A 26,067-nucleotide genomic window follows, 5' to 3' on the forward strand; every position below is an offset into this window, starting at 1 on the left:
TGAATTCTTGCTGTTTCCAAAGAAAGATTTATTTCCCAAGTTTTAATTGGTATTTGTTCTATATATCAGATTTATTAATTAAAAATCATGTCCTTTAACTGTACAGCCAATACAATCGTTAAAAGTAACATTTCAAGCAAGTGGATAAATGTTAATAATTTTGAATTATATTCTTTATTCCTTTGAAAATTAACGCAGCCTTAATTCAGAAACAGCCAGGCTCATTTACCATTTTTTCAGTTCTTTATTGTGACTTCTGAAGCAAATCAAAGCACAATGTATCAACTTATTTTAGAATGTTTTCTACAAATTGACTGTGCAAATAAAAACAAACAGTATTCCAGAGAAACAAAAATAAAGCACAAGAACCCAAAGTCCTTGGATTCACATCTTAACAAAATGGAGTATGAAAACTCAGGTTACACTATACATTTCCAGTCAAACATATCCAAAAATACTTTATATCTATTTGAAAGTAACGAGACAAATACTACCAAGAAAATTATTCTTGATAATGCTGTCAGCTGCAAGACAATACCTTAGAAAAAGTCACCACCTTGTGATATTACAATTAGAATTGGCAATCTCAGAAGACAACAAAAAACATAAGGTCACATAAGAAATGCCGGTTCATATACTTTGGGAAGAAGACTAGAAAAACAGATAAATTAAATGGTCTGAGACAATTGAATGCTAGCATTCAGAGAACTTTGTGTCTGATATATCAAAAAGTAGAAAGTTAGCAAGTACAGCCAGTATTCAGAAAGCTGAATCGATACTGGCCTTCACTTTAAGGGTAAGAATACAGAAGTTAGACCTGCAGTATCGTATACTATTTTGGTGACCTTACTTGAGGAATTATATACTTGACATAGACAATAACAGATTCTAAAGGGGTTAATTTATGAGAAGAACCAGGAAAACATCAGGCATACAAACTGAAATTTTAAAGAAAGGAATGCAACATTAAGGTGCCGAGCTGCAGTTGTAATTCAGTTTTTTTTACATTCTTTGCAATGTCTTTGGGGACTGAGGGGGACTATGTGAGGCAGTTAGGTGTAAGAGTAGGGTTTAGGGATGGGGAGGAGCCAGAGATCAAGCCAAAATCTAGGCCTTTACTCTGTTTTCAAAGGCCAGCAATATTGAAATGTAACAAAGGACATCTGCGGATGTTGAGCTAGCAAGTGCTGAGGACGAGAGCCAGCAAGGCCGAAAGCTGGTGGCTCTTGGGATTGGATGTCTGTACACACAGGAGGTATGAGGGTACAACTCCCTAGACACGCAAGTAGGCGGGTCCAGAGTTCAGAGCTAGGGACCATCGAGGCATGCAAATCTGTTAATCTGAAGATTGAGGCCTAGTGTTCAGGATCCTACAACCAGCTAACCCCGGCATCGCGATGTTGGTGCTGGATTGTGTGGCAACATTTGCAGCTGCCCCCAGCTCATCCTTAGCTTGTGTTGACTGTTAACAAGAATGAAGCAGTCCATTACATGTTTCATTGTACATGTTGAATTGAATTAAACTGACTTTACTTACATCCTTCACATGAGTAAAAATCTTTACGTTTCTGTCTAAATGTGCAATTTATAGTAATCTTTAATAAATAGTATGTACAACAGGACAGTCAATATAACATGGAAATACATTTGTATCAGCGTGAATTAATCAGTCTGATAGCCTGGTGGAAGAAGCTGTCCCGGAGCCCATTGGTCCTGGCTTTTATGCTGAGGTAACGTTTCCCGGATGGTTGCAGCTGTAATAGATTGTGGTTGGGGTCCCCAATGATTCTACAGGCCCTTTTTTCACACCGGTCTTTGTAAATGTCCTGAATAGTGAGAAGTCTGCATCTACTGATGTGCTGGGCTATCCACTCCACGATCTGCAGAGTCCTGCAATTCAGAGAAGTACATTTCCCATAGCAGGCAGTGATGCAGCCAGTCAGGATGCTCTCAATTGTGCCCCTGTAGAAAGCTCGTAGGACCTGGGAGCCCATACCAAACTTCTTCAACCATCTGAGGTGAAAGAGGTGCTGTTGTGCCTTTTTCACCACACGGTTGTATGTACAGACCACATGAGATCATTGAAGACGTAGAAACATAGAAAATAGGTACAGGAGTAGACCATTCGGCCCTTCGAGCCTGCACCGTCATTCAGTATGATCATGGCTGATCATCCAACTCAGAACCCCGTACCTGCTTTCTCTCCATACCCCCCAATCCCTTTAGCCACAAGGGCCATACCTAACTTCCTCTTAAATATAGCCAATGAACCGGCCTCAACTGTTTCCTGTGGCAGAGAATTCCACAGATTCACCACTCTCTGTGTGAAGAAGTTTTTCCTCATCTCGGTCCTAAAAGGCTTCCCCTTTATCCTTAAACTGTGACCCCTCGTTCTGGACTTCCCCAACATCGAAAACAATCTTCCTGCAATAGCCTGTCCAATCCCTTTAGAATTTTATACGTTTCAACACGATCCCCCCTCAATCTTCTAAATTCCAGTGAATATAAGCCTAGTCAATCCAGTCTTTCTTCATATGAAAGTCCTGCCATCCCAGGAATCAATCTGGTGAACCTTCTCTGTACGCCCTCTATGGCAAGAATGTCTTTCCTGAGATTAGGGGACCAAAACTGCACACAATATTCCAGGTGTGGTCTCACCAAGGCCTTGTACAACTGCAGTAGAACCTCCCTGCTCCTGTACTCAAATCCTTTTGCTATGAAAGCTAACATACCATTTGCCTTTTTCACTGCCTGCTGTACCTGCATGCCCACCTTCAATGACTGGTGTACAATGACACCCAGGTCTCGTTGCATCTCCCCTTTTCCTAATCGGCCACCGTTCAGATAATAATCTGTTTTCCTGTTCTTGCAACCAAAGTGGATAACCTCACATTTATCCACATTAAATTGCATCTGCCATGAACTTGCCCACTCACCTAACCTATCCAAGTCACCCTGCATCCTCATAGCATCCTCCTCACAGCTAACACTGCCGCCCAGCTTCATGTCATCTGCAAACTTGGAGATGCTGCATTTAATTCCCTCGTCTAAATCATCAATATATATTGTAAACAACTGGTGTCCCAGCTCTGAGCCTTGCAGTACCCCACTAGTCACTGCCTGCAAATTCTGAAAAGGTCCTGTTTACTCCCACTCTTTGCTTCCTGTTTGCCAACCAATTCTCTATCCACATCAATACCATACCCCCAATACCATGTGCTTTAAGTTTGCACACTAATCTCCTGTGTGGGACCTAATCAAAAGCCTTTTGAAAATCTAAATATACCACATCCACTGGCTCTCCCCTATCCACTCTACTAGTTACATCTTAAAAATTTTTTTAAGATTCGTCAGACATGATTTTCCTTTCACAAGTCCATGCTGACTTTGTCCGATGATGTGTATGCTGAGGAACTTAAAACTGTTCACCCTCTCAACCACAGATCCATTGATGTCTATACAAGTTAGCCTGTCTCCATTTCTCCTGTAGTCCACAACCAGCTCCTTTGTTTTCGCAACATTTAGGGAGACTTCTTCTCTGTAGGCTGCCTCACTATTATTTGAGATAAGACAAATCAATGTAGCGTCATCAGCAAATTTAATTAGCAGATTGGAACAATGAATGGTGACACAGTCATGGGTATGCAGAGAGCATTGGAGGGAGCTTAACCCTGAGTGGCACCTATGTTGAGGGTCAGAGGGGTAGAGGTAAGGCAGCCCACTCTTACCACCTGCCAGTGATCTGACAGGAAGTCCAGGATCCAGCTACTCAAGGCAGGGTGAAGACAGAGGTCTCTGAGCTTTTTGTCAAGTCTGGAGGGAATTATGGTGTTGAACAATTAACTGTGGTAAATAAGTGAATCTCAATCTGAAACACAAAAGATCCTGGGAAGGCTGAATACCATAAATGCTGAGAGAATGTTTCTTCTGATAGGGGTAAATGGAAATACAGGCAATGAGGGATCAGTCACGAGACAGTGACACGGTTTTACAGTTTGTGCTTCCTCAGAGCTCCAGCGCAGGCGTTTGACCCTAAACTACGGGGTTGTCAGTGTGTGCTTACACATTCTCCCAGGAATGTGTGTGTTTCCTTCAGTGATCCAGTTGGCAAATTGGTTTATTATTGCCATGTGGACTGAGGTACAGTGAAAAACTATTTCACATGCCATCGATACAAATCATTTCATTGTAACAAGGTACTGAAGAAGTAAAAGGAAAAACAACAGCAGAGTGCAAAATAAAACAATACTGTCACAGAAAAAGTGCAATGCAGACCGACAATAAAATCCAAGGCTGTTAAGTTAAGACTCCATCTTATCATACCAAGGGACCATTCAATAGTCTTACATCAATGGGACAGCAACAATACTTGAGCTGATGGTACATGGAGGTTCCTTTCACAATTCAAAGATGTGGGAAGGTAGTTTATTTAGCCACTGTAAATTGACCCTATTGAGCAGATGAGTAATAGAATCTTCAGGAGTGTAGGGGAAGAGGTTAACGGGCACACTGACGGGAAGATGTTGATAAAAAATAAAATGTGATTGTGTAGGCTCAGTGTAAAATAGGAGTAGATGATTCACACAGACACAGTGGGCTAAAGGGCCTGTTTGCATGCTGGATCTATTACTTCACTATGAAATAGCAGCAGGAGTTTATATGAGGCTCATAGGAGGCTCTACAATGAATCAACCTATAGTCAGGGAAGTGACTGTTGTGACCACTTACTTTTTTTATTCTTTCTACTTCTCTTCTAATATTTATATCTGTGCACTTGTGATACTGTGACACTGTAATTTCCTTTGGGATCAATTAAGTATCTATCTATGGTCCACTGTTGGTCCTATTATGTTCTGGCTAACTGTTGCAATGCAGTGCCTTTAATAGATCATTCACAATCCAGAGGCAGTGACCATTTAGCATGCTGAATGAGGAGCTTTGCACTGAATGCTTTGCAGCTTCTGAAACATGTAGTTGAACTCATCCAGACAAGTACAAGGTATTCCTTCACATTCCTGACTTGTGCCTTGTATTCATTTCCCATTGAATTTTGAAGTCTCTTTGACGCTACATTCAGTGAAATGACACAGAACACTGATTATAAGGGTGGCAGGAAAAGAACTGATCACCAGTTTCAAAAGAAAAATTTTCCTGAGAAAATTTACAGTTGGTTTAAAAAAATTAGTTTTTTAAAGTTTGTTCAAAGCACTGTCATGAACTCAGTGAGTTTAAGAGCTTTGCCATTTTGTCACAAGAAATCTCAGATTGTGCAATGTTATTTTAACCTTACCTTGAAAACTTAACTTTTTTTTTGTGTTGGACTGAGTGTAATGAGGTCAGAAGACAAGTCATTATATCATAATAAAAACTAAGAATGAAGATACAACAACCAAGAAAAAAAAATCAGCAGATGCTAGAAATCCAAGCAACACACACAAAATTCTGGAGGAACTCGGCAGGCCAGGCAGCATCTATGGAAAAGAGTACAGTTGATGTTTCAGGCAGAGATATACCAGATACTCACCACCATCTACAAAGTAGTTCCTATGGACTTCACTCAAAGCTGTGTGGTTAAGAAACCATACGGTGCATTGGCCTTCATCAATCGTGGATTAGTTCAGGAGCCAAAGGTAATATTGCAGCTATATAGGACCCTGGTCAGTCCCCACTTGGAGTACTGTGCTCAGTTCTGGTTCCCTCACTATAGGAAGGATGTGGAAACAATAGAAAAGGTGCACAGGAGATTTACAAGGATGCTGCCTGGATTGGGGAGCATGCTTTATGAGAATAGGTTGAGTGAACTCAGCCTTTTCTCCTTGGAGCGACAGAGGATGAGAGGTGACCTGATAGAGGTGTATAAGAGGATGAGAGGCATTGATCGTGTGGATAGTCAGAGGCTTTTTCCCAGGGCTGAAATGGCTAACACGAGAGGGCACAGCTTTAAGGTGCTTGGAAGCAGGTACAGAGGAGATGTCAAGGGTAAGTCCTTTTTACGCAGAGTGGTGAGTGCGTGGAATGGGCTGCTGGCAATGGTGGTGAGGTGGATACAATAGGGTCTTTTAACTCCTGGACAGGTATATGCTCAGAAAAATAGAGGGCTATGGGTAACCCTAGGTAATTTCTGAGGTAGGGACATGTTCGGCACAGCTGTGTGGGCCGAAGGGCCTATATTATGCTGTAGGTTTTTTATGTTTCTATGTTTCTATCAGCTAACAGTTTTTAAGTTCAAAGTAAATTTATTATCAAAGTGCACATCACCACATACTACCCTGAGATTCATTTACTTGTTGGCATTCACAGTAGAACAAAGAAATGTAACAAAATTAATGGGAAAATTACACATAAAAACTGACCAACAATCAATGACAGACTGAACAAATAAAAAAAGATAATAGTAAATAAATAAGACTGAGAAATAAGTTGTAGAGTCCTTGAAAGTGAGTTCATAGGTTGTGGAATCAGTTCAATGTTGAGGTGAGTAAAGTTATCCACACTAGTCCAGAGCGTGATGGCTGTAGGATAATAACTGTTCCTGAACCTGGTAATATGGAACTTAAGACTTTTGTTTTTCTTTCCCAATGGCAGCAGTGAGAAGAGAGCATGGCATGGATGGTGGAGGTCCTTAACTATGGATGTTCTTTCCTCACAGCAGCGCTCCTTGTATGGTGCTCAATGGTAGAGAGGGCCTTTCCATGATGGACTGGGCTGTATCCACTACTTTTTGTGGGCTTTTCCATTCTTGGGCATTGGTGTTTCCATACCAAGCCTTAATGCAAACAGTCAGGTTACAAAAATCCTGTTTTTTTTTTAATTCACTAATTGAGGTCTCTAAGAATTCAATGTGTTCAGTTGCTCAATGAATTACTATTGTTGTATACCTAGCACTAAAGAAAGTGACAAAGCTCAAAGTAAGATTTATTATCAGAGTACATACATGTCACCACATACAACCAAGATTCTTTTTCCTGCAGGCATACTTAGCAAATCTATAAAACAGTAACTGTAAACAGGATCAATGAACAACAAACTGTACAAATGCAAATATAAAGAACTAGTAATAAATAACAAGCATGAAATATCAAGATAAAGAGTCCTTAAAGTGAGCCTATCTGTTGCGGGAACACCAGAAATAGAATGAGTGCAGTTATCCTCTTTTGTTCAAGAGCCTGATGGTTCAGGGGTAGTTCTTGAACCTGGTGGTGAGTCCTAAGGTGCTTTACCTTCAATCTGATGGCAACAGTGAAAAAAGAGCATAGCCTGGGTGGTGAGGATCTTTGATGATGGATGCTGCTTTGCTATGGCAACGTTTCATGTAGATGTGCTCAATGATAAGGAGGATTTTGCCTGTGATGTATTGGGCTGAATCCATTACCTTTTGTAGGATTTTCCACTCAAAGGCATTGGTGCTTCCATACCAGGCTGTATTGTAGCCAGACAGCAAGAAGTTCGCTAAGGTTTTTGATGACATTCTGAATCTCCGCAGACTCATAAGGAAGGAGAGGCATTGCTGTGCTTTCTTTGCAATTATATTTATATGCTGGGTCCAGGACAGGCCTTCTGAGATAGTGACACCTAGGAATTTAAAGTTACTGACCCTCTCCTCCTCTGATGATTACTGGCTCATGGCCCTCTGGTTTCCCTCTCTTGAAGTCTACTACCAGTTCCTTGGTCTTATTGAATCAAATTTTCAATCTCTCCCCTGTATGCTGATTCATCACCACCTTTGATACTGTCCACAACAGTGGTGTCATCAATGAACTTGTATATGATGTTGGAACTGTACTGAACCACACAGTCATAGGTGTAAAGCAAGTAGAGCAGGGGCAACAGCACACATCCCTGTGGTGCTCCTGTACTAGTGCAGACTGTGGAGGAGTCGTTTTTGCCATTCTGAACTGGTAGGGTCTACAAGTGAGGAGATTCAGGATCCAATTACACAAGGGGGCATTGAAGCTCAGGTCTTGGAGCTTGCTGATTAGTTTTGAGGGGATGCTGGTGTTAAATGTTGAGCTTAATTGATAAAGACCATTCTGATGTATGCATCTTTATTGTCCAGATGTTACAGGGTTGTGTGAAAAGCCAATGAGATGGCATCTGCTGTGGATCTGTTGCTTCGGAAGGAAACTGGAGCTGATGCGTCACCACTCAGGCAGGAGCTGATATGCTTCAACACCAGCCTCTCAAAACATTTCATCACAGTGGATATAAGTGGCACTGGGTGATAGTCATTGAGGCAGATATTGGGCATTGGTATGATTGAAGCCTGCTTGAAGCAGGTAGGTACAACCTATTGCCTGAGTGAGAGGTTGAAGATATCCGTGAGCACACCAGCCAGTTGGTCAGCATAGGTCTTCAGTACTCAGCCAGGCAATCCATCTAGACAAGATACTTTCTTTGGATTCATTCTCTTGAAGGCAGCCCATGGGTCACCTTCAGATATTGAAACCAAAGGATCATCCGGAGACATGGGGATGTGTGATGGCTTTTCCTTGTTCTGGTGGTCAAAGCAAGCATAGAAGGCATTGAGCTCATCTGGAAGCAAACCTCTGCTGTCCCCAATGTCACAAGATTTAACTTTGTAGGAGGTTATGACATTCAAAGCCTGCTACAGCTGTCAAGCATCCCATGTTGATTCCACTCCAGTCCAGAATCTTCACTGCCATGAGATGGATTTCCAGAGATCATACCTGTACCTCACACAGCATTTTTGATCTCCAGGATTGAGTGCCTCTGATCAGAGAATAGCTCTCAGCAAATTCCGGATTTCAAGTTTTATCCAGGGTTTTGGATTGGGGCACACTCATCCACAGCTGTTTTAATAAAGTCTGTTATGACCCTGGTGTAGACATTCAGGTCTTTAGATGAGTTCCTGAACACAGCCCAGTCCACTGACTCAAGGTAATCCTATAACCATTCCTCTGCCTCATACATCCACCTCTTAGTTGTCTTGATCTCTGGAGCCTTGTTTTTTAGGCTCTGTCTGTCTGCTGGTAGTAGGAGTACAGCCAAATGATTCAATTTGCTGAAATGTGATCACAGAAAGGAATAATGGGCATTCCTTACCATTGTGTAGCAGTTGTCTAGTGTGTTGGGACCTCTGGTGTAATAGGTTACGTGCTGGTGATAATTGGGCAGGGTTTTCTTCAAACAGGCCAGGTTAAAGTATAATTTAAACAATAATTTGAAATGCGTCGGGATGGGCTGTTTCTTGTTTGAAGACAACATTGTGCAGTTTCATGAGTGCTTGCTTACAATCGGCCGCTGGTGATACATAAACTGCAGCCAGGGTCACGGATGAGCACTCTCGCAGCAAAAGAATGGTCTACATTTAATTGTTTGGTGTTCTAAGTCAGAGGAACAAGAAGTCAACATAACCCCAACAAGAATTGACTAAAAAGCACACATCTTCACCTTTTACCTTTCCAGAGGCAGTGGTTCAACCCATTCTGAAAATCATCAAACCTTCTGATTGTATAGTGACATCCAGAGTATTCACAGTTAACCAGGTTTCAGTGCAACAGCAATTGAGATCTGCCTCATCTGCCTCTGATACAGTAGCCTTGCCCTGAGATCATCAATCTTATTTTCCAGTGACTGCACATTAGCCAACAAGATGGTGGGTAGAGGAGGCCCCATCCCTCTGCACTTCACCCTGGTTCGAATTCCGCCTCTCTAGCGCATTTTGGCCATGGTGTTGACCCTTAAAAGGTGCCATGCACAACTGCTTCGCTGGAGCTCATAACTTCTGCTCCACATTTAACTGTTGAATATGAGATCTGAAGATCATTGATGTAATTTCATAGTCCATTGTTAAGAGAAATTTTACATGCTGCAGAATGCAGCAAAAGTAATTCAAAAAGAATATATTTAAGAGGAAAATTGGTACAATTTTCTGCAGCCTGCAGAAAGTCGCCGAGGTATGCTGACACGATCTTGAGAAACTCATCAAGTGTTCATGCTTGTCATAATTAACTTTCAAAACCCAAGCATCTACATAGAATGATTTGCTACTCTGAGGTTGTTAAAAATGTATTCAGACTTGACGCAGCTTTGAATCAGACATTTAGATCACATCTCCTGCTTATGTAGCAAACTCAAGCCATTCAAGCCATCTCAACAATAAGCAGAGGCAAGATGCTACTTCCATAAACTAACAAAAATCAAACTTAACAGCTTTTTACATTTTTACACTGTACAAGAACTTCTTGCAGCACCTTGGCATAAATGTTCTAACTACCATGATTATTTTAAAATGTTCTGGCTGGCGGTTAGGTTACCAAACAGAATTCAGATTTAAGAGATCAGAGGTAAAGATATATATAAGTTATTGTTTACAAAATTATTAGTAAGAATTTGAAACAGTTCACATGTTAGCTTGGTGGAGAAAATTCAATACTGCTTAGATTGTTAGAAGTTCATGTTTATGGTGCCGTAGATAACTATTGGATAGAACAAGGAATTGAGAATATGAAAAACTGCAGTAAGTGGAGTTAACTAGCATAAATCAACCATGATCATAGTATTTCATTTATTTATTTTGAGATACAGCATGGTAAAATGTCCTTCCAGCCCACACCATCCAATTACACCCATGTGACCAAGGGGACAGTGTACAAACTCCTTACAGGCAGCAGCAAAGTTGAACCCGGGTAGCTGGCACTGTAATAACATTATGCTAACATGCCACCCTACTGAATGCATACTGAATGATGGCATAGGCTCAAGAGGCTGGGTGGCCAACTCCTGTTCCTATTTTCTTGTGTTCTTGCGTATTCACAAAAAAATGTAGATTAAATATCTGACAGTGAATGGCGGGGGTGGAGAGCAGGAGGATTGGGGGGGGGTGGAGGAAGAGTATAATTTGAGTTCAACTTGATTCATCTACAAAAATCTGGAAAAGGCTCACAGGTCTAAATAGCCTGCTATTGTGCTATAGTGCCCGATTAAAATACAACATCTACACGTTTCCACAACTTCTGCCATCTCCAAAGGGATCCCACACCAAGCACAATTTTCCTCCCACCCCCCCCCCACTTTCCGCTTTCTACAGGGATCACTCCCTACATGAGTCCCTTGTCCATTCAGCCTTCCCCCACTGATCTCCCACCTGGTACTTAGCCCTGCAAGTGGAACAAGTACCATACCTGCTTCTACACCTCCTCCCTCACTACCATTCATGTCCCCAAATAGTCCTTCCAGGTCTTCACCTAAGGGTCTGTTAGGGCCATCTACCGTATTCTATGCTCCCAGTGTAGCCTCCTGCATATCTGTGAGACCCAATATAGATTAGGAGACTACTTTGCAAAGCACCTACACTCTGTCCACCAGAGAAAGCTGGATCTCCCGGTGGCATCCCACTTCAATTCTACTTCCCATTATGATATGCCAATCCATGACTTCCTCTACTACCTCCTTTTGGTGTTCCTCCCCCTTCCCTCTCTTCCATTGTCTTCAACACTCTCCAATCAGATTCCCCCTTCTCCAGCTCTTTATCTCTTTTACGTATCAGCTGCCCAGCCCTTTAACTTTACACCTTTCCACCTCCCAATTTCACCCATCACCTTCTTGATCTAACTTCTCACCTTTTTTTCCCCAGTCTTGATGAAGGATCTCAGCCCAAAATACTGTATCCTGTTTACCCTTTTCCATAGATGCTTCCTGGCCTGCTGAGTTCCTCCAGCATTTTGTATGTGTTGCTTGAATTTCCAACATCTGCCGGTTTTCTTGTCATACCTATACATCTATTCTTCTGAATTTGCATTTCTCGTATTTCTTACAATTTTTGGAAGATGATATTTGGAACATACTAGCATATAGTTGGGATGTGGGAAGAAACCATAACATTGAGAGGAAGGCTATACAGTATGACAAGATCTATTACATTACACACGACAGCATCCAGCGTCAGAATTAAACATGGATTATGGCACCTAACAGCATTAAGGAAAGGGGAAGTCTAAAATGATCCTTTGAATTCGGGAGAGGTATATTTGCTTTACATAAGAGAGCATGTTCTCACTATACTGTTGTAGAATTACTTTTAACTATTAACCGTTTCTCATAAAGGAATGTCAATTTGCCATCACTGTTCTCAATCTTGCCTATAGGAAGTTTAGACTGCCATTTGAATTAAATGTTTTATCAAAAATCATAGCCATGATTTACTAAAATTATCAGAAGATCTTTACATCTAAATAATCTCTTTATCTCTTTAAATTAAAATCTCTTATGCATACAGTAGCCATAATGTGCTTTATAAAACATGTGGACAAATGTCTCTTTCACTTCAAGTGCTTTCTGCACTTGCCAATTAATCTTTCTATACAATATTATAACACTGTCTGTAATGTCTCTGTGGATGCTGGCTTATGGTAATGACTCTAAACAATGTCAACACTGGCAATAATGTCACTGTGGAGGGGGACGTCACGTGATGACGTAGGATTGAGACGCTGGAACCCAGCTCTCCTGTAAAAAAATCAATAAATTAATGTTTAAGTGAAGAAAAGTTAGTCAATACTTTCTAAAAGTTACTTATAAACTACTCCGGATTGTTTCAAGTTATGCCTCACAAACAGAAGATGAAGAAAACTACTACTGTGAAGACAACGCAAGTTGGAACAGAATCAAGGCCCACTTCTGCCAAAGAACCACGGGCTCAGGTACATTTCACCTCTGGTGATACAGAACAGGAAACTGCGGCAGCATCGATCAATCGTAAAGAAAAAGACCAACGAGAACTGTGCAAACGTGAAGGAAGGAGCATGCGCAAACGAGAGCAACCAGAACTACAAATCCCAGTTACGATTGAAACCGAAAGTGAAAGTGAATCTGAGGGAGAGTCAGATTCTCTGGAAAAATCAGACGAAGATGGAGGTAAAAGTTTTTCTGGAAATATAAAAAAGACTTTGATGCAAATAATGCTTAAATTAGGCGCATTAAAAGTAATCAAAATGACAAATATGGAGATTATGTTTGATAAAATGACAAAAAGACAGGAAAAAATGGAAAAGAGAATTATAGATTTGGAAACTACAACGGAAGACATAGTTGAAAGAATGAATAAAATGGAAAATGATACTACTGCCTGGTCATCAGAAAGAAAACAATGAAAAAAATTGATAAGCTTGAAAATTTTAGTAGATGAAACAATATTAAAATTGTTGGACTTAAAGATGATACAGAAGGAGAAGATCCAATAAATTTTTTTCAAAAATGGATCCCTGAAAAATTGGAAATGGAAGGAGAAACTCTAATAGAGATTGAAAGGGCTCATAGAGCCTTAAGGTCAAGACCTCAAGCTGATCAAAATCCACGATCAATTTTGATAAAATGCTTAAGATACCAAGATAAAGAAAAGATCCTGAAGGCCGCTGCCCAATGTGCCAAAAAGAGAAACGGGCCATTGATGATAGCAGGGAAGGCAGTTCTTTTTTATCCTGATATAAATTATAAACTTTTGAAGAGAAAGAAGGAATTTAACCCAACGAAAAAAGTCTTATGGGAAAAAGTTATAAATTTATAATGCGTCACCCAGCAACACTAATAATTTTTTTGGAGGAGGGAAAAAGATGATTTTTTACCGATTATCAAGAAGCGGAGGAGTTCGCACAAAAACTTCCATTTATTCACTAATTACACATAGAGACTTCCAAGCGTAATGGATTAAAGATGAAGATAGAGACAGTGAATGGAAGTGATGGACATTTAAGGATGATACAGGGGAGAAAAGCAAAATTTCAGAAATATTAATTGAGAATAGTATTTTTTTTCTTTTTATATATATACTTTTTTATGTTGCGGGAGGGCTGGGAAGCTTTGGATCGATTACTGCGGGATTCACGAGTGTAATCGTGGCGATTGCCATGACCCATACAACAGAGGGGGGTAATGTTGTGTTCTTTTTTTTTCACAACATTAGTAGGGGGTTCCAACCTCTGAAACACATACAGACATTATCCCACGTTTAACTTACAAACTGAATACAGCTTAAACATCAAAGCTAGGTTTCCCATACTATATCTAGTATTCACTAAATGAGGACACACAACTCACAAAATTTCAACACCCATAAATTTGTACAAAATTTGAACACTCATAAATTTGTACAATCTACAAATTTAAGAAAAATATGAGCTAATATTCATTTACAAAACAAGACACAAGTTCAGCCTTTTATTTACAAGTTTTTAAATTATAAAACAATAAAATATCAAGTCTACAATTTGAAAAGTGAAGTTCTTTAATAAGAAAATTTAGTTTGCAAACATAATGAAAGTTTTTGAACATTTTCCAAAATATTTATAATGAGTGCATTTCCTTAAGAACAAAGGTGAAATAAGCTACATTGTCTTAAGCGTTAAAAAAAACTCTTGATATCCGGAAAAACATTTCTTTGGCTACATAGTGTACCATGCTTTGTAAAATCAGCTTTCCTTCTAACCAATGTACAGAATTCCTTTTGATTTACTGGCACCAATTCTTAGATGCTTTTGTACTTAAAACTTGTTGCTTCAGGGAGACCAAAAATACGGGTCACTTTCGCACACAAGCTCTCATGGAAACAACCCAGACCGAGCATTCATCTGGACAAATAAATATTAGCGGGATAAGTTTGCAAAAGAAGGCAAACTGGATATAAAGAGCTTCTGTGATTTTTAAAGAAGAAGAATGGATAAAGTAAATGCTGGTTCCTTAAATGGTAGTGTAGTAGTTAATGCAATACATTAACAGCGCCAGCAATCACCGACTGGAGTTCAATTCCCACCCCTGTATGTGAAGATTTTAAACATTCTCCCTATGACCACATGGGTTTCCAACCAGGTGCTCCGACTTCCTTCCAAATTCCAAAGATGGGTAGCTGGGGGTCAGTATGTAGTGGGCGTGTTACGTTTCCGCTAGAAACAATATTTGTTTGCTGACACCAGCATAATCCTCGCCAATTTGATTCGAATGAAAACAGCACATTCCATTGCATGTTTTGCTGTGTCGATGTACATACGACAAATAAAGCCAATTTGTTAACAGGATCAGACAGAGAAAGATCTTGGAAAGCAGAGAAAAGACAGATTCTAAATTATTATTTCCTACTAGACCCAGAGGGAAGATGCTAATAACAATGATATCAAGAAATAGTGGTTTGGAAGGAAGTTAACAAGAGTGACTTAAAAGGAAAAAATACCATATGAACTGAAGCAAAAAAAACAGAAAATGCTGCAAAACCTCAGCAAGATTTTGTTTCAGATTTTCAGCCTCTGGAATTTTTTTTATTATCCTTTGATAAGCTAACTAAAGGGGCCAAATGCCAACTAAGCCGAGACACCTAATGGTCTGCATGCTTGAATCTTAAAGGAAGTGACTGTGGAGATAGTAGACATCAAGTTTTTCAACTACAAAATTTCCTTGTATTCTGCGGAGATCCCAGAGAATAGAAGAATCATATGTATAAAACTGCTTGTCAAGAACAGGAGGCAGCAAAAAAGAGCAAATGGCAAACCAGTTAACAAAACACAAACAAACAGAGTCATTGTTGTATGAAAGGAAAATTGTATTTGACAAATCTGCAAAAAAAATTTGAAGACAAAACAAATGGAAACAAGTAGGTATAGTGTACCTTGATTTCCAGATGGTGTTTGATAAAAGTGTTGATTGAAAGGTTACTTCCCAAAATGTTACCATTAGAGATAATATACAGAGGATTCTGGTGAACTAGACCATCAGTTAATCAGGGCAGTCACTTGTTTGGGATAACTCTTGAAGAACAACGACTAATCAAGAAAAGAGTCAGGATTTCCCTCATTTTTTTTGGGACACTATGCGATTAATTGGGACAGGAGAAGGTTGGCAAACAGTTTCTAACCAACATTAGTCACATGCACTTGTGTGCCATTAGATACTATACTGTGCTTTGAGCAAACAGTTTCTGAATTACATCAGTTGTGTGTGTTTGTGTTCAAAAAAAGTTATTTTTGTCACTGATAGTTGGCGAGAAATAAACAAAGAGACAATTCAGGACTGATTTGCTCCATGCAGTTTCAAACATTCAGGCTTGAAGACACCAGAAACAGATGGAAGTGAAAATAAAATGATTCCACTATTTCAGAATTTGAAGGTATGAATGTTACAATGTAAAAGAAGATTTGGAGAATGCAATCATTGAGAGTACTGTATGAAGGTAGTCCATATCTGCAGGAGATGTCTGCACTGATTTTGATCATTTACAATCAAAAAAACACAGTAGCCAGTTAACAAATTGCCAATGGAAGTCAATGAAGGTCGGATTTTCCCTATCAGGCAGGCCCAGGGTGTGACGAGCTCAGCAGGAGCTCCGGCCAGCACGTCGCCAACTTAACTCATGCAATTTCTGTACAGGCAATCACAGAGCTGGTTAATGAGTTGTCCCCGGATGTATTCCTCTGTCAGTAGTTATTAGAAACTAATACACAGCTTTATAGTACTGTAGTACTATTAGTCATGTTCTAATTTGTCTGTATTTCATATAAATACATAATTTGTTTCTCGGTTAAATAGTAGTTTGTCTGTTTTTTAAATACTTTGTTAACTATTTCCATGAAGCTTCAGCTAATTGAGGCAGCCATTTAACAAGGCCAAAATGTACTGGCCCCAATATGCCCCAATTTACCGGAATCCACTGTATTAGCATGGTTAGAATAGTGGAAAAACAGAAAACAGTTTCAGGTCAAATTCTTAGATCAGTCAGCAATGACTAGTAGAATGCCACGGGGATCAATGCTGGGGATTTAACGATTTATAATTTAGGTCCGAATGCTTTGCCGCTAAATGATACAAAGACATTTGTATCATTTACATTTACATCATTTATTATTATATCGTAATTTAACCTTTACTGTGCCTATTGTCTTGTTTATTAATTATTGTATTGTCTTGCACTGTTTTGTGTACTTTATGTAGTCCCATGTAGGTCTGAAGTCTGATCTAGTTTTGTGTTGTTTCATGTAGCACCATGGTCCTGGAGGAACATTGTTTCGTTTTTACTGTGTATTGTACCAGCAGTTAAGGTTGAAATGACAATTAAAGTAACTTGACTTGACAGATGGGTTAGGTAGTTGTGAGGAGGACACAAAGAACTTACAAAAGACAAAGGCTCAGCAGATGGTTAATTAGCAGGTGAAGTACAAAATGGAACATTGAAGATTATCCACTTTTACAGTATTAAATATCAATTATTACTATTTTTGGTTGCACAGTGACACAATAGGCTGCTGTTTTCTGGTTCTGATGACCCAGGTATGACCCTGACCTCTAATGCTATCTGTAAGAAGTTTGCACATTCTAATTATTGAATCAGACGGCTTAATTCATGCTTATGCAATTGTATTTCTATGTTATACTGACTATCCTGTTGTACATAATATAAATTACTACAAATTGCACGCTGCACATTTTGATGGAGACATAACGTAAAAATTTTTACTCATGTATACGAAGGATGTAAGTAATAAAGTCAATTCAATTCAATGTTTTCTCCAGATGTTCCAGTTTGCTTCCACTTCAGTTACAAACTGGTTGATGTTAATTGGCTACTGTAATTTATCCCTCATGTGGGTGATTGATGAGAGAATAAGGGTGGAATTTAGATGCAAGTAAGAAAAATAAGGTATTTCGATTGTTCCATGAACAGACATAAACTCAAGGTCTCATTTGACCTCCTTCTATGCCACAAGACCACAAGAGTTACAAATTCTTGCGGTACAAAGGGATCTTAGGGGTCCAGCTGCATGAAGCATAAAGGGTTTGATGTAGTTACTGCATGTATTTAGGAAGGCCAATGGGGAGCAGGCCTTTAACACCAAGAGACTTAGAACAGAAAAGTTGAAAAGTTTTGATCCAACTTTACACTACACTGGTGAAAAAATAATTTTTTTAATTAAAAAATAATTCAAAAGAAGGATGTATTTGCATCTAAAGTTGATTCCTGGTGATGAAGTGTTTGGTATGTGAAGAACAGCTGAATAGCTTAGGTTTATATTTTTTGGAGCTTAGAAAAATTAGAGGCGATCTTACTGAAATAATACAGGAGAATTTAGTGGTTACTGAGAGATTCCTTTCCCCATTTGAGATCCAGAAAACGGAATTTCAGAATATGAGATTACCTATTTAAAATGGAGATTAAAATTAAAACATTGGACTGTACAGCAAAGAAACAAGCTCCTCAACCCACACTATCTGTGCTGACCATACCAATTTTAACTAATCACATCAGTCTGCATGTGATCTACTGGATATCCTTGCATTCCCTTCAGGTTCATTGTGTCTACCTAAATGCCACTTGAAAGTCCGTAATTTAGTTTCTTCCACCATCTCCCCTAGCAATACATGCAGGTACCTGCCACTGAGCAAATATTTGCCTTGTAAATCTCTTTTAAACTACCCCCTCTCACCTTATATTGGAGCTCCGAAAGTTCAACACCACATAGTTAACTGGTTTAAATTCCATCTGCAATGTCTTGGCCCACATTTCTAACTAGTCTGCATTCTGCTGGATTCTTTGACAATCTTGCTCACTACATACAGCTCCACCATTTTTTGTGTCATCTGCAAACTTACTAATCATCCCACAGAGCATTTTCTGTCCAAGTACATGCGTATATCACAAACCACAGAGATCCTAGCACTGATACTTGTGGAACTACACTGGTCATTGTCTTCTCGGGCTAAACCAATTTTGAATCCATTCTACCAAGACTCCATGGATCTCATGCACCACTACCTGCAGATCAGGTTGCCATAATGAACCTTATCAAAAGTTTTACTAAAGTCCACATTGTAAGAAATGCTGTCATAGGAGAGCAGAATCTATCATCAGAGATCCTCACCACTCAGGGGATGCTCTTTACTCACAGCTGCCATCAGGGTGAAGGTACAAGAGCACCACCAGGTTCATTAACAGTTACCACTCCATAACCATCAGGCTCTAGGACAAAAGAGTTACGCCTATCCATTGAGATGGTCTCACAACCAGTGGTCTCACTTTAAGGTCACTTTACCTTATTATTTCATGCTCTTTTTATTTATTTATATTTGTTTTTGCACAGTATGATGACTTCTACACTCTACTTGATCTTTCATTGATCACGTTATAGCGAAAATTTGCTGTGTATGCCCACAGGAAAATAATTTCACAGTTGTTTGTGGTGACACATATATACTCTGATAATAAAATTTACTTTGAGCTTTGAAACGACCTACACTGGCCTGCCCTCGTAAATAATCTTTGTTATCTCCTCAAATAACTCAGTCAAGTTTGTAATGCACAATCACACTTCCACAAAGACATTCTGACTATCCCTAATAAGACCACAGTTTCCAGGTGTGAGTAGAGCACTTCTTCCTTCAGGAGGCTGGAATTCGCTTTCCTAAAGAGCTATTTATTGAAATGTGACAGATTGACCGATATTTGATCCATAAGGAAGTTAGAGTACGTGGGAACTGTGGAGAAAGTGGTTGTCATCAAAGAACTCAATCGCAGCAACACATTAGTTTGCAGATACAACCTAATCTATTCTTTCATTTCATGAAACAGCACACTAGAAACATTCCTTGTGCCCGGTAATTATATCAAACAATAATATTTAATTTAATTAAGCTAATGCAGTACCAAGTGAATGAAATACCCTTTTATTGCCAATCAAACTACTACTATACTATGAACATGTTCACCTAATACCATGGTTCTAAAATGCCTGGCAAGGATTAAAATATAATTAAAGCATATAATAGATTAATGAAATTCATAAAAAAGGTTTCAAATTGAAAATTTAATAATAATAAAATTAATACCTGTTTTAAAGATTCATCTGTAAGCTTGTCCTGGTTTCCAACATGCACTTTCTGCAAAAAAGGGCAATGGCATGCTATTGCAATGAGGGAAATGTCACTAAGTTGCTTGCATCGATATGCTATATATTTCTGCAGACCTGGGCTCTGCATAGCTATGGAACTCACTCCAGTGTCAGAGATATTTCGACAATCAGATATATTAATTTGGATTCGGTTCCTGTTTTTGGATGCAATTCGCTTGAGTACATCATCAGTGATCTGTCAAGAAACAAGAAAAATATAATTTATTTTAACCATAAGCAAACAAAGTGGAGTCCAGTTATTATCTTTTCAATACAAGTTTAAGAACAAATACAATCTGTTTAATTTCATTTTGGAACTTTTCTTTCCCAGAGCTTAAAGAAAACATCTTCAAGGACAAAAGAACCCATAGCAAAATAAGAACAACTGCTATCAAGTGAACATACAATATATTACAGAGCTATATTTTTTTTAAATAACATTATTTCCTGAAGGTTCATGTTGTGGGTGAAGTCAGAAAGTAAAATTCTGGAACAAGTTACCATTAAAATGGAAGAGGCGGCTTTGTGGATAAATCCTCAGGGCTAGTTTAGTTGCATCTGAATCTGCTAGACAAGGATTCTGTTTCTGTTTTGGGGAGGAAATTGCAGTCATTTTGACAAAGAATTTTAAGCCTTCACTGGTCTTAGGTGAGGTCCAAACTGCAGGAGAGTAATAGAGGTATTTTATTCACAGAGAGCTGGGATAAATAAGTATGTCTACTTCCGTGTTAAGAAGATTATAGGAAAATTTTCCTCACAGACAAGATTAATCTATACATTGAAAGACAGGGATTAATCATACCCAGCATAATTTTTTTATTATGAAAAGATTTTGTCCAACCAATCAAAAATAAATCTTCAATGTATTGATTTAAGTAGGGCTATATATGAAGAACTTCAATAAAGTACTAAATGAATACATAGGATTCAGGACAAATCAGCAAATTGGATATAAAATTGGAACAACAAGGAGGCCAGGAATAGTAATAGAGGATTGTTCTTGTGACTGGAAGGCTTTGACTAATGGTGTAGCGTAATGATCAGTAGTGTAACCCTACATTGTATACATTAAGATGCAAATGTAAGAGGTGTGGTCAGTCAACATGCACGTAACACAAAAATGTGCATCACTGGTTATATGAGGAGAGCAATACAGCAGCCAGAGCAATGAGAGCTGGAAATTAACCCTGATAAATGCTCAGTCATGCATTTAAAGAGGATTAACAAGGACAGGTTAGCCCGGGGGTCGGCAACCCGCGGCTCCGGAGCCACATGTGGCTCTTTTACGTCTGTGCTGCGGCTCCCTGTTGCTTTGGGAAATAATTGGTTGTGGCGACCCTTTCCTGGCACATCCGAACCGACTCACAATTAGATAGCCTACGGGGGTTTGCGAGCACAGAGCTTTGGAGCCTCTGCGCCATGGGGGGCAGGTTGAGGGAGGCTTAAAAGTGAGGCTGAAGATTTCGAATAAAGTTTTATCCTTCGACTGCAGTTACCGACTCCGTGTCGTAATTTTAGCGTTGCGTGTAGCACACCGCTACATGGTCAGTATTTAATTAAAATGTATTTTATGTTAGTTTGTTAGATTTTGAAATGTAATTCTAAATTTGAAGATTATGGTGATCTTGTACAATCTAAATAAGACGTTGTGCCGACCCATTTCCTGACACATCCGAACCGGCTCACAATTAGCCAGCGTTCAGGCTAAGGGAGATAGCCTACGGGGGTTTGTGAGTACGTGTCTTTTGCAGCATCCACGCCCATGGGGGGCGGATTGAGGGAGGCTTAAAAGCAAGGCTGTTTAGTTCGAATAAAGCTATCTTTGACTGCAGTTTACTGACTGCGTGTAGCACACCACTACAACGTGTTTTTATCGCTGGCTGTCCAGAGGGGAGGTGCTGAAACGGTTTGTCGCGTGTCTGGAAGAAGTGAAAACTTTCCTGGGCAGCAAAGGGCTCAACTTTCCTGAGCTGGAACAGCCAGAGTGGCTGGAAAAGCTACACTTCATGGAAGACATGACAGCGCACCTGAACACGCTGAACACAGCTCTTCAACGGGGTAAGGACGTACAGCCCTGCACATGTTGGAGGATGTTTTGGCATTCGAGCGCAAGTTGACGTTGCTTGCCAGAGATTTACAGAAAGGCACATTGTCTCACTTCCCCAATTTGAGAGAGTTCAAACAAGGTCACGACATGATAAATTCGGAGTATTTACATTCTGCAATCATCGCAATGCAAACATCATTTGGGAAACGCTTCTGTGAGTTCAGAGAGGAAAAAAACACATTATCCTTCCCGGTCACTCCCCTAAGCATCGATCCATCCCTACTGAACACGACTGCATTGTCAGGTGAGAGTCAACCTGACCAAGTATGATAAATATTTTAATTGCCTATTATTTTACGTATATTCATATGTTTTCATTGTTCAGTGAAATAGTCCTTTTATTTTTCAGGTTGACAGCTGGCTGACGTTATTTTTGGTTTGCTGCTGGCGGCAAATTTAAGTTTGGCGTTTTTCATAAATACAAGAAGGACTCAAATAGACATTGAGTATTTTACTTAAAAGTAACCTTCAACCCAACGTCTTTTTTTCGGAGTTCAAAATGTTTTTGTTGCATGCAGAAATGTAATTTCGTTTTCTCTGCAGGAGTTCATCAATTTCATAAATGCAACACATTATAGTTTGTTTATACATAGCATAAAGGCAAAACAAAACGTTATATGCAGTGTTATTTCATTTTAAATGTCAAACGGGTTTTGCGGCTCCCAGTGTTTTCTTTTCTGTGGGAAACGGGTCCAAGTGGCTCTTTCAGTGGTAAAGGTTGCTGACCCCTGGGCTAGCCCAATCAATGACAGAGCCTCAAGGCATTGAGAAACAAGAGTTACTGATGTACAAGGTACCTGAAAGCAGTAAAGGTAGATAAGGAAGGCATGCCTTCATTAGACAGGGCACAGCATATAAAAGCAGGGATTAAGTGAAAATTTCATTTGGCCACTGATAGAGTACTGTCATTACAGCACTATAGGCAGGATACAAATACACTAGAGGGGTTGTGGAGGTGACAATGCCTAAAATGGAATGTTTGAGAGACTGAATAGGCTGGGTTTGTTTCTTTGAAATAGAGGAGAAAGTAGCAGAACATAAGAGATTTATTAGTTTATGAGGAGCGCAGATGGAGTACATATTAAGATAATTTTCTTCACAGTAGATGACCAGAGGACATAGGTTTGGGGTAAAAGAATGGGTTTGAGGTCTTCATCCAAAGGTGGTCAGAATCTAGAAAGCATGTCTGAGTGAGTGGTAGAGCACTCTCACAAGTGTCTAGAATTCAAATGGATTGAGTATTTTTCTCCCAAAACGTAACCAAGAAGATCATCCAGGGTAGGGCGGTACACTTTGTCTACATGGACTTTAGTGCAGAGTTGCTTTTCAGATAGTAGGCCTATACTTATTAGCATGCTGCAGAGAGTGGTGCTGGATCCACTGAAGTCTGTCATATACATTAACAATTTGGGTAAGTCTAGATTCGAACAAGCTCATCGTTCCCCACCCCGCATCAAAGGTTTCCATGATTTAAAAAGTCTGCAAATGTTATGGTGCAGTGGACAGTGATGAGGTTGTTTAAGGTAACAGCTGGATCTAGATCAACTGAGAGAGTGGGGAAAATTGGTCTCTGGGAAGTTCATGTTTAATTGTTACTCAACCATATATGAATACCCATGAATACAGCTAAACAAAACAGCATTACTCCAGGGACAAGGTACGAAACACAGTACAAACAGTCACAGAGTGCCTATAAAAAGCATTCATTCCCCCTTTCATGTTCTATTGTTTTACAACATTGAATCACAGTGGATTTAATTTGGCTCTCTTGACACTAATCAACAGAAAAAGACCTTTTTGTGTCAAAGTGAAAACAGATCTCTACAAAGTGAACTAAATTACAACTAAAACACAAAATAGTTGATTGCAGAAGTATTCACTCCATTTAATATGACATACCAAATTATCACTGGTGCAGCCAATTGGCTTTAGAAGTCACATAATTAGTTAAATGGAGATCACTGTGTGCAGGTAAGGTGTTTCAATTGATTGTAGTAAAAATACACCTGTATCTGGAAGGTCCAACTGCTGATGAATCAGTATACTGACAAAAACCAGACATCAAGACAAAAGAACACTCCAAGTAACTCCACGAAAAGGTTATTGAAATGGTCAAGTCAGAGGATGGATGCAAGAAAATTTCCAAGTCACTGAATATCCCAGTTAAAAATCATCAAGAAATGGAAAGAATATAACACAACAGTAAATCTGCCTACAGCAGGTCATCCTCGAAAACTGGGTGGCCATGCAAGAAGGGGACTAGTGAGGGAGGCCATCAAGAGACCTATGATAACTCTGGAGGAGTTACAAGCTTCAGTGGCTGAGATGAGTGATTGTGTGTATCGTACAATAACTGTTGCCTGGATACTTCACCAGTGGCAGCTTTCTGGGAAAGTGGCAAAGAGAAAGCCACTGTTGGAAAAAAAACATGAAATGCTAGAGTTTTCCAAAAGGCATGTGGGAGACCCTGAAGTTGGCTGGAAGAATGTTCTGTGATCTGATAAAATCAAAATTGAGCTTTTTAGCCCTCAGACTAAACGCTATGTTTGGCATTAGCCAAACACTGCACATCATCAAAAAACACACCATCCCTACCGTGAAGCAGGGTGGTGATGCTTCACTGCAGCAGGTCCTGGAAGGTGCGTGAAGGTAGAGGGTAAAATGAATGCAGCAAAATACAGGAAAATCCTGGAGGAAAACATGATGCAGTCTGCAAAAGAACTGCGACATGTGAAAAGATTTGTTTTCCAGCAAGACAATGACCTCAAGTATAAAACCAATGCTACACAGCAATGGCTTAAAAACAATGAGGTTCATGTCCTAAAGTGGCCAAGTCCGAGTCCAGACCTCAATCCAATTGAGAATGTGTGGCTAGACTTGAAAAGAGCTATTCACTTATCATCCCCACGCAATCTGACATAGCTTGAGCAGTCTTGTAAAGAAGAATGGGGAAAAATTGCAATGTCCAGATGTGCAAAGCTGATAGAGATCTATTCACACACTCAAGGCTGCAATTTCTACCAAAGGTGCATCTACTAAGTACTGTCTTGAAGGGGGTGAGTACTTATGCAATCAATTATTTAGTGTTTTATACTTGTTATTAACTAAGATCACGTTGTAGAGATCAATTTTCGCATTAACATGAAAGAGTCTTTTTCTGTTGATCAGTGTCAAAAAAGCCAAATTAAATCCACTGTGATTCAATGTTGTAAAACAAAAAAACATGAAAACTTCCGGGAGGAGGGGATGAATACTTTTTACAGGCACTGTACACCAGGAAGAATTGTGGAACAGAAAGACCAAATATACAAGTACACAATTCCCTTAAAATGAGACAAAGTGAAGGCAGTGTAGAGAACATGGCACAATTGCCTTCATCAGATGGAATATCATGTACAAGAATTAGGATGTCAAGTTACAGCTGTACAATATACTGGTGAGACTGCGTCCGGAATATTATGTATAGCTTTGGTCAGAGGGGGCAAAGAAGATTCACAATGAAGTTGCTGAAACTGGAGGACAAGTTATTCAACTAGATAGGCTAGGATTGTTTTCTCTAGAGTAAATAAAGGAGGCTCAGGGCACACCTGAGAAATCAATAAAATCATGGAGGGCATATGGTATAGAAAGGGTAGGTATTCACTTCCTCCCATTTTAGGGGAGTCTAAAATTAGAGTGCACAAGTTTACAGGTGAGACAGAAAAGATTTACAGGGGATCTGAATGGCACAGTAGTGCAGTGGTTAGCATAATGCTGTTGGTTCCCACTGCTGTTTGTAAGGCAGGGGTTTTCTCCAGTTTCTCCCCACATTCCAAAGATGTACAATTAGGGTTAGTGAGCTGTGGGCTTGCTATACTGTATTGCCATTGGAAACATGGCAACTCCTTCAGGCTGCTCAGCACAATCCTCGCTAATTTGATTCAGCGTAAGTGATGCATTTCACTGAATGTGTATTAAATAAAGCTAATCTTAACCCCCCCCCCCCCCGCCCCACACACACAGAGGGTAATGTGTAGCTAGAACAAGCTTTCAGAGTAAGATACAGAGGTAGGTACAATTACAACATTTTAAAGACAT

The 26,067-nt window shown here is 39.6% G+C and overlaps 1 protein-coding gene across 2 annotated transcripts in view; it reads right to left on the bottom strand.

Annotated features, from left to right (window-relative positions):
* fbxl17 (F-box and leucine-rich repeat protein 17) overlaps window positions 1-26,067 on the bottom strand; it is a 706,116-nt gene that overhangs the window by 651,170 nt on the left and 28,879 nt on the right. For both annotated transcript variants that reach the window (XM_059969495.1, XM_059969496.1), the window contains exon 4: window positions 19,822-20,079. In XM_059969495.1, coding sequence (XP_059825478.1) covers window positions 19,822-20,079 — 258 coding nt within the window. The remainder of the gene's footprint in view (window positions 1-19,821; window positions 20,080-26,067) is intronic.

The sequence above is a fragment of the Hypanus sabinus genome, chromosome 5, assembly GCF_030144855.1.
Source record: "Hypanus sabinus isolate sHypSab1 chromosome 5, sHypSab1.hap1, whole genome shotgun sequence".
Lineage (NCBI taxonomy): Eukaryota > Metazoa > Chordata > Chondrichthyes > Myliobatiformes > Dasyatidae > Hypanus > Hypanus sabinus.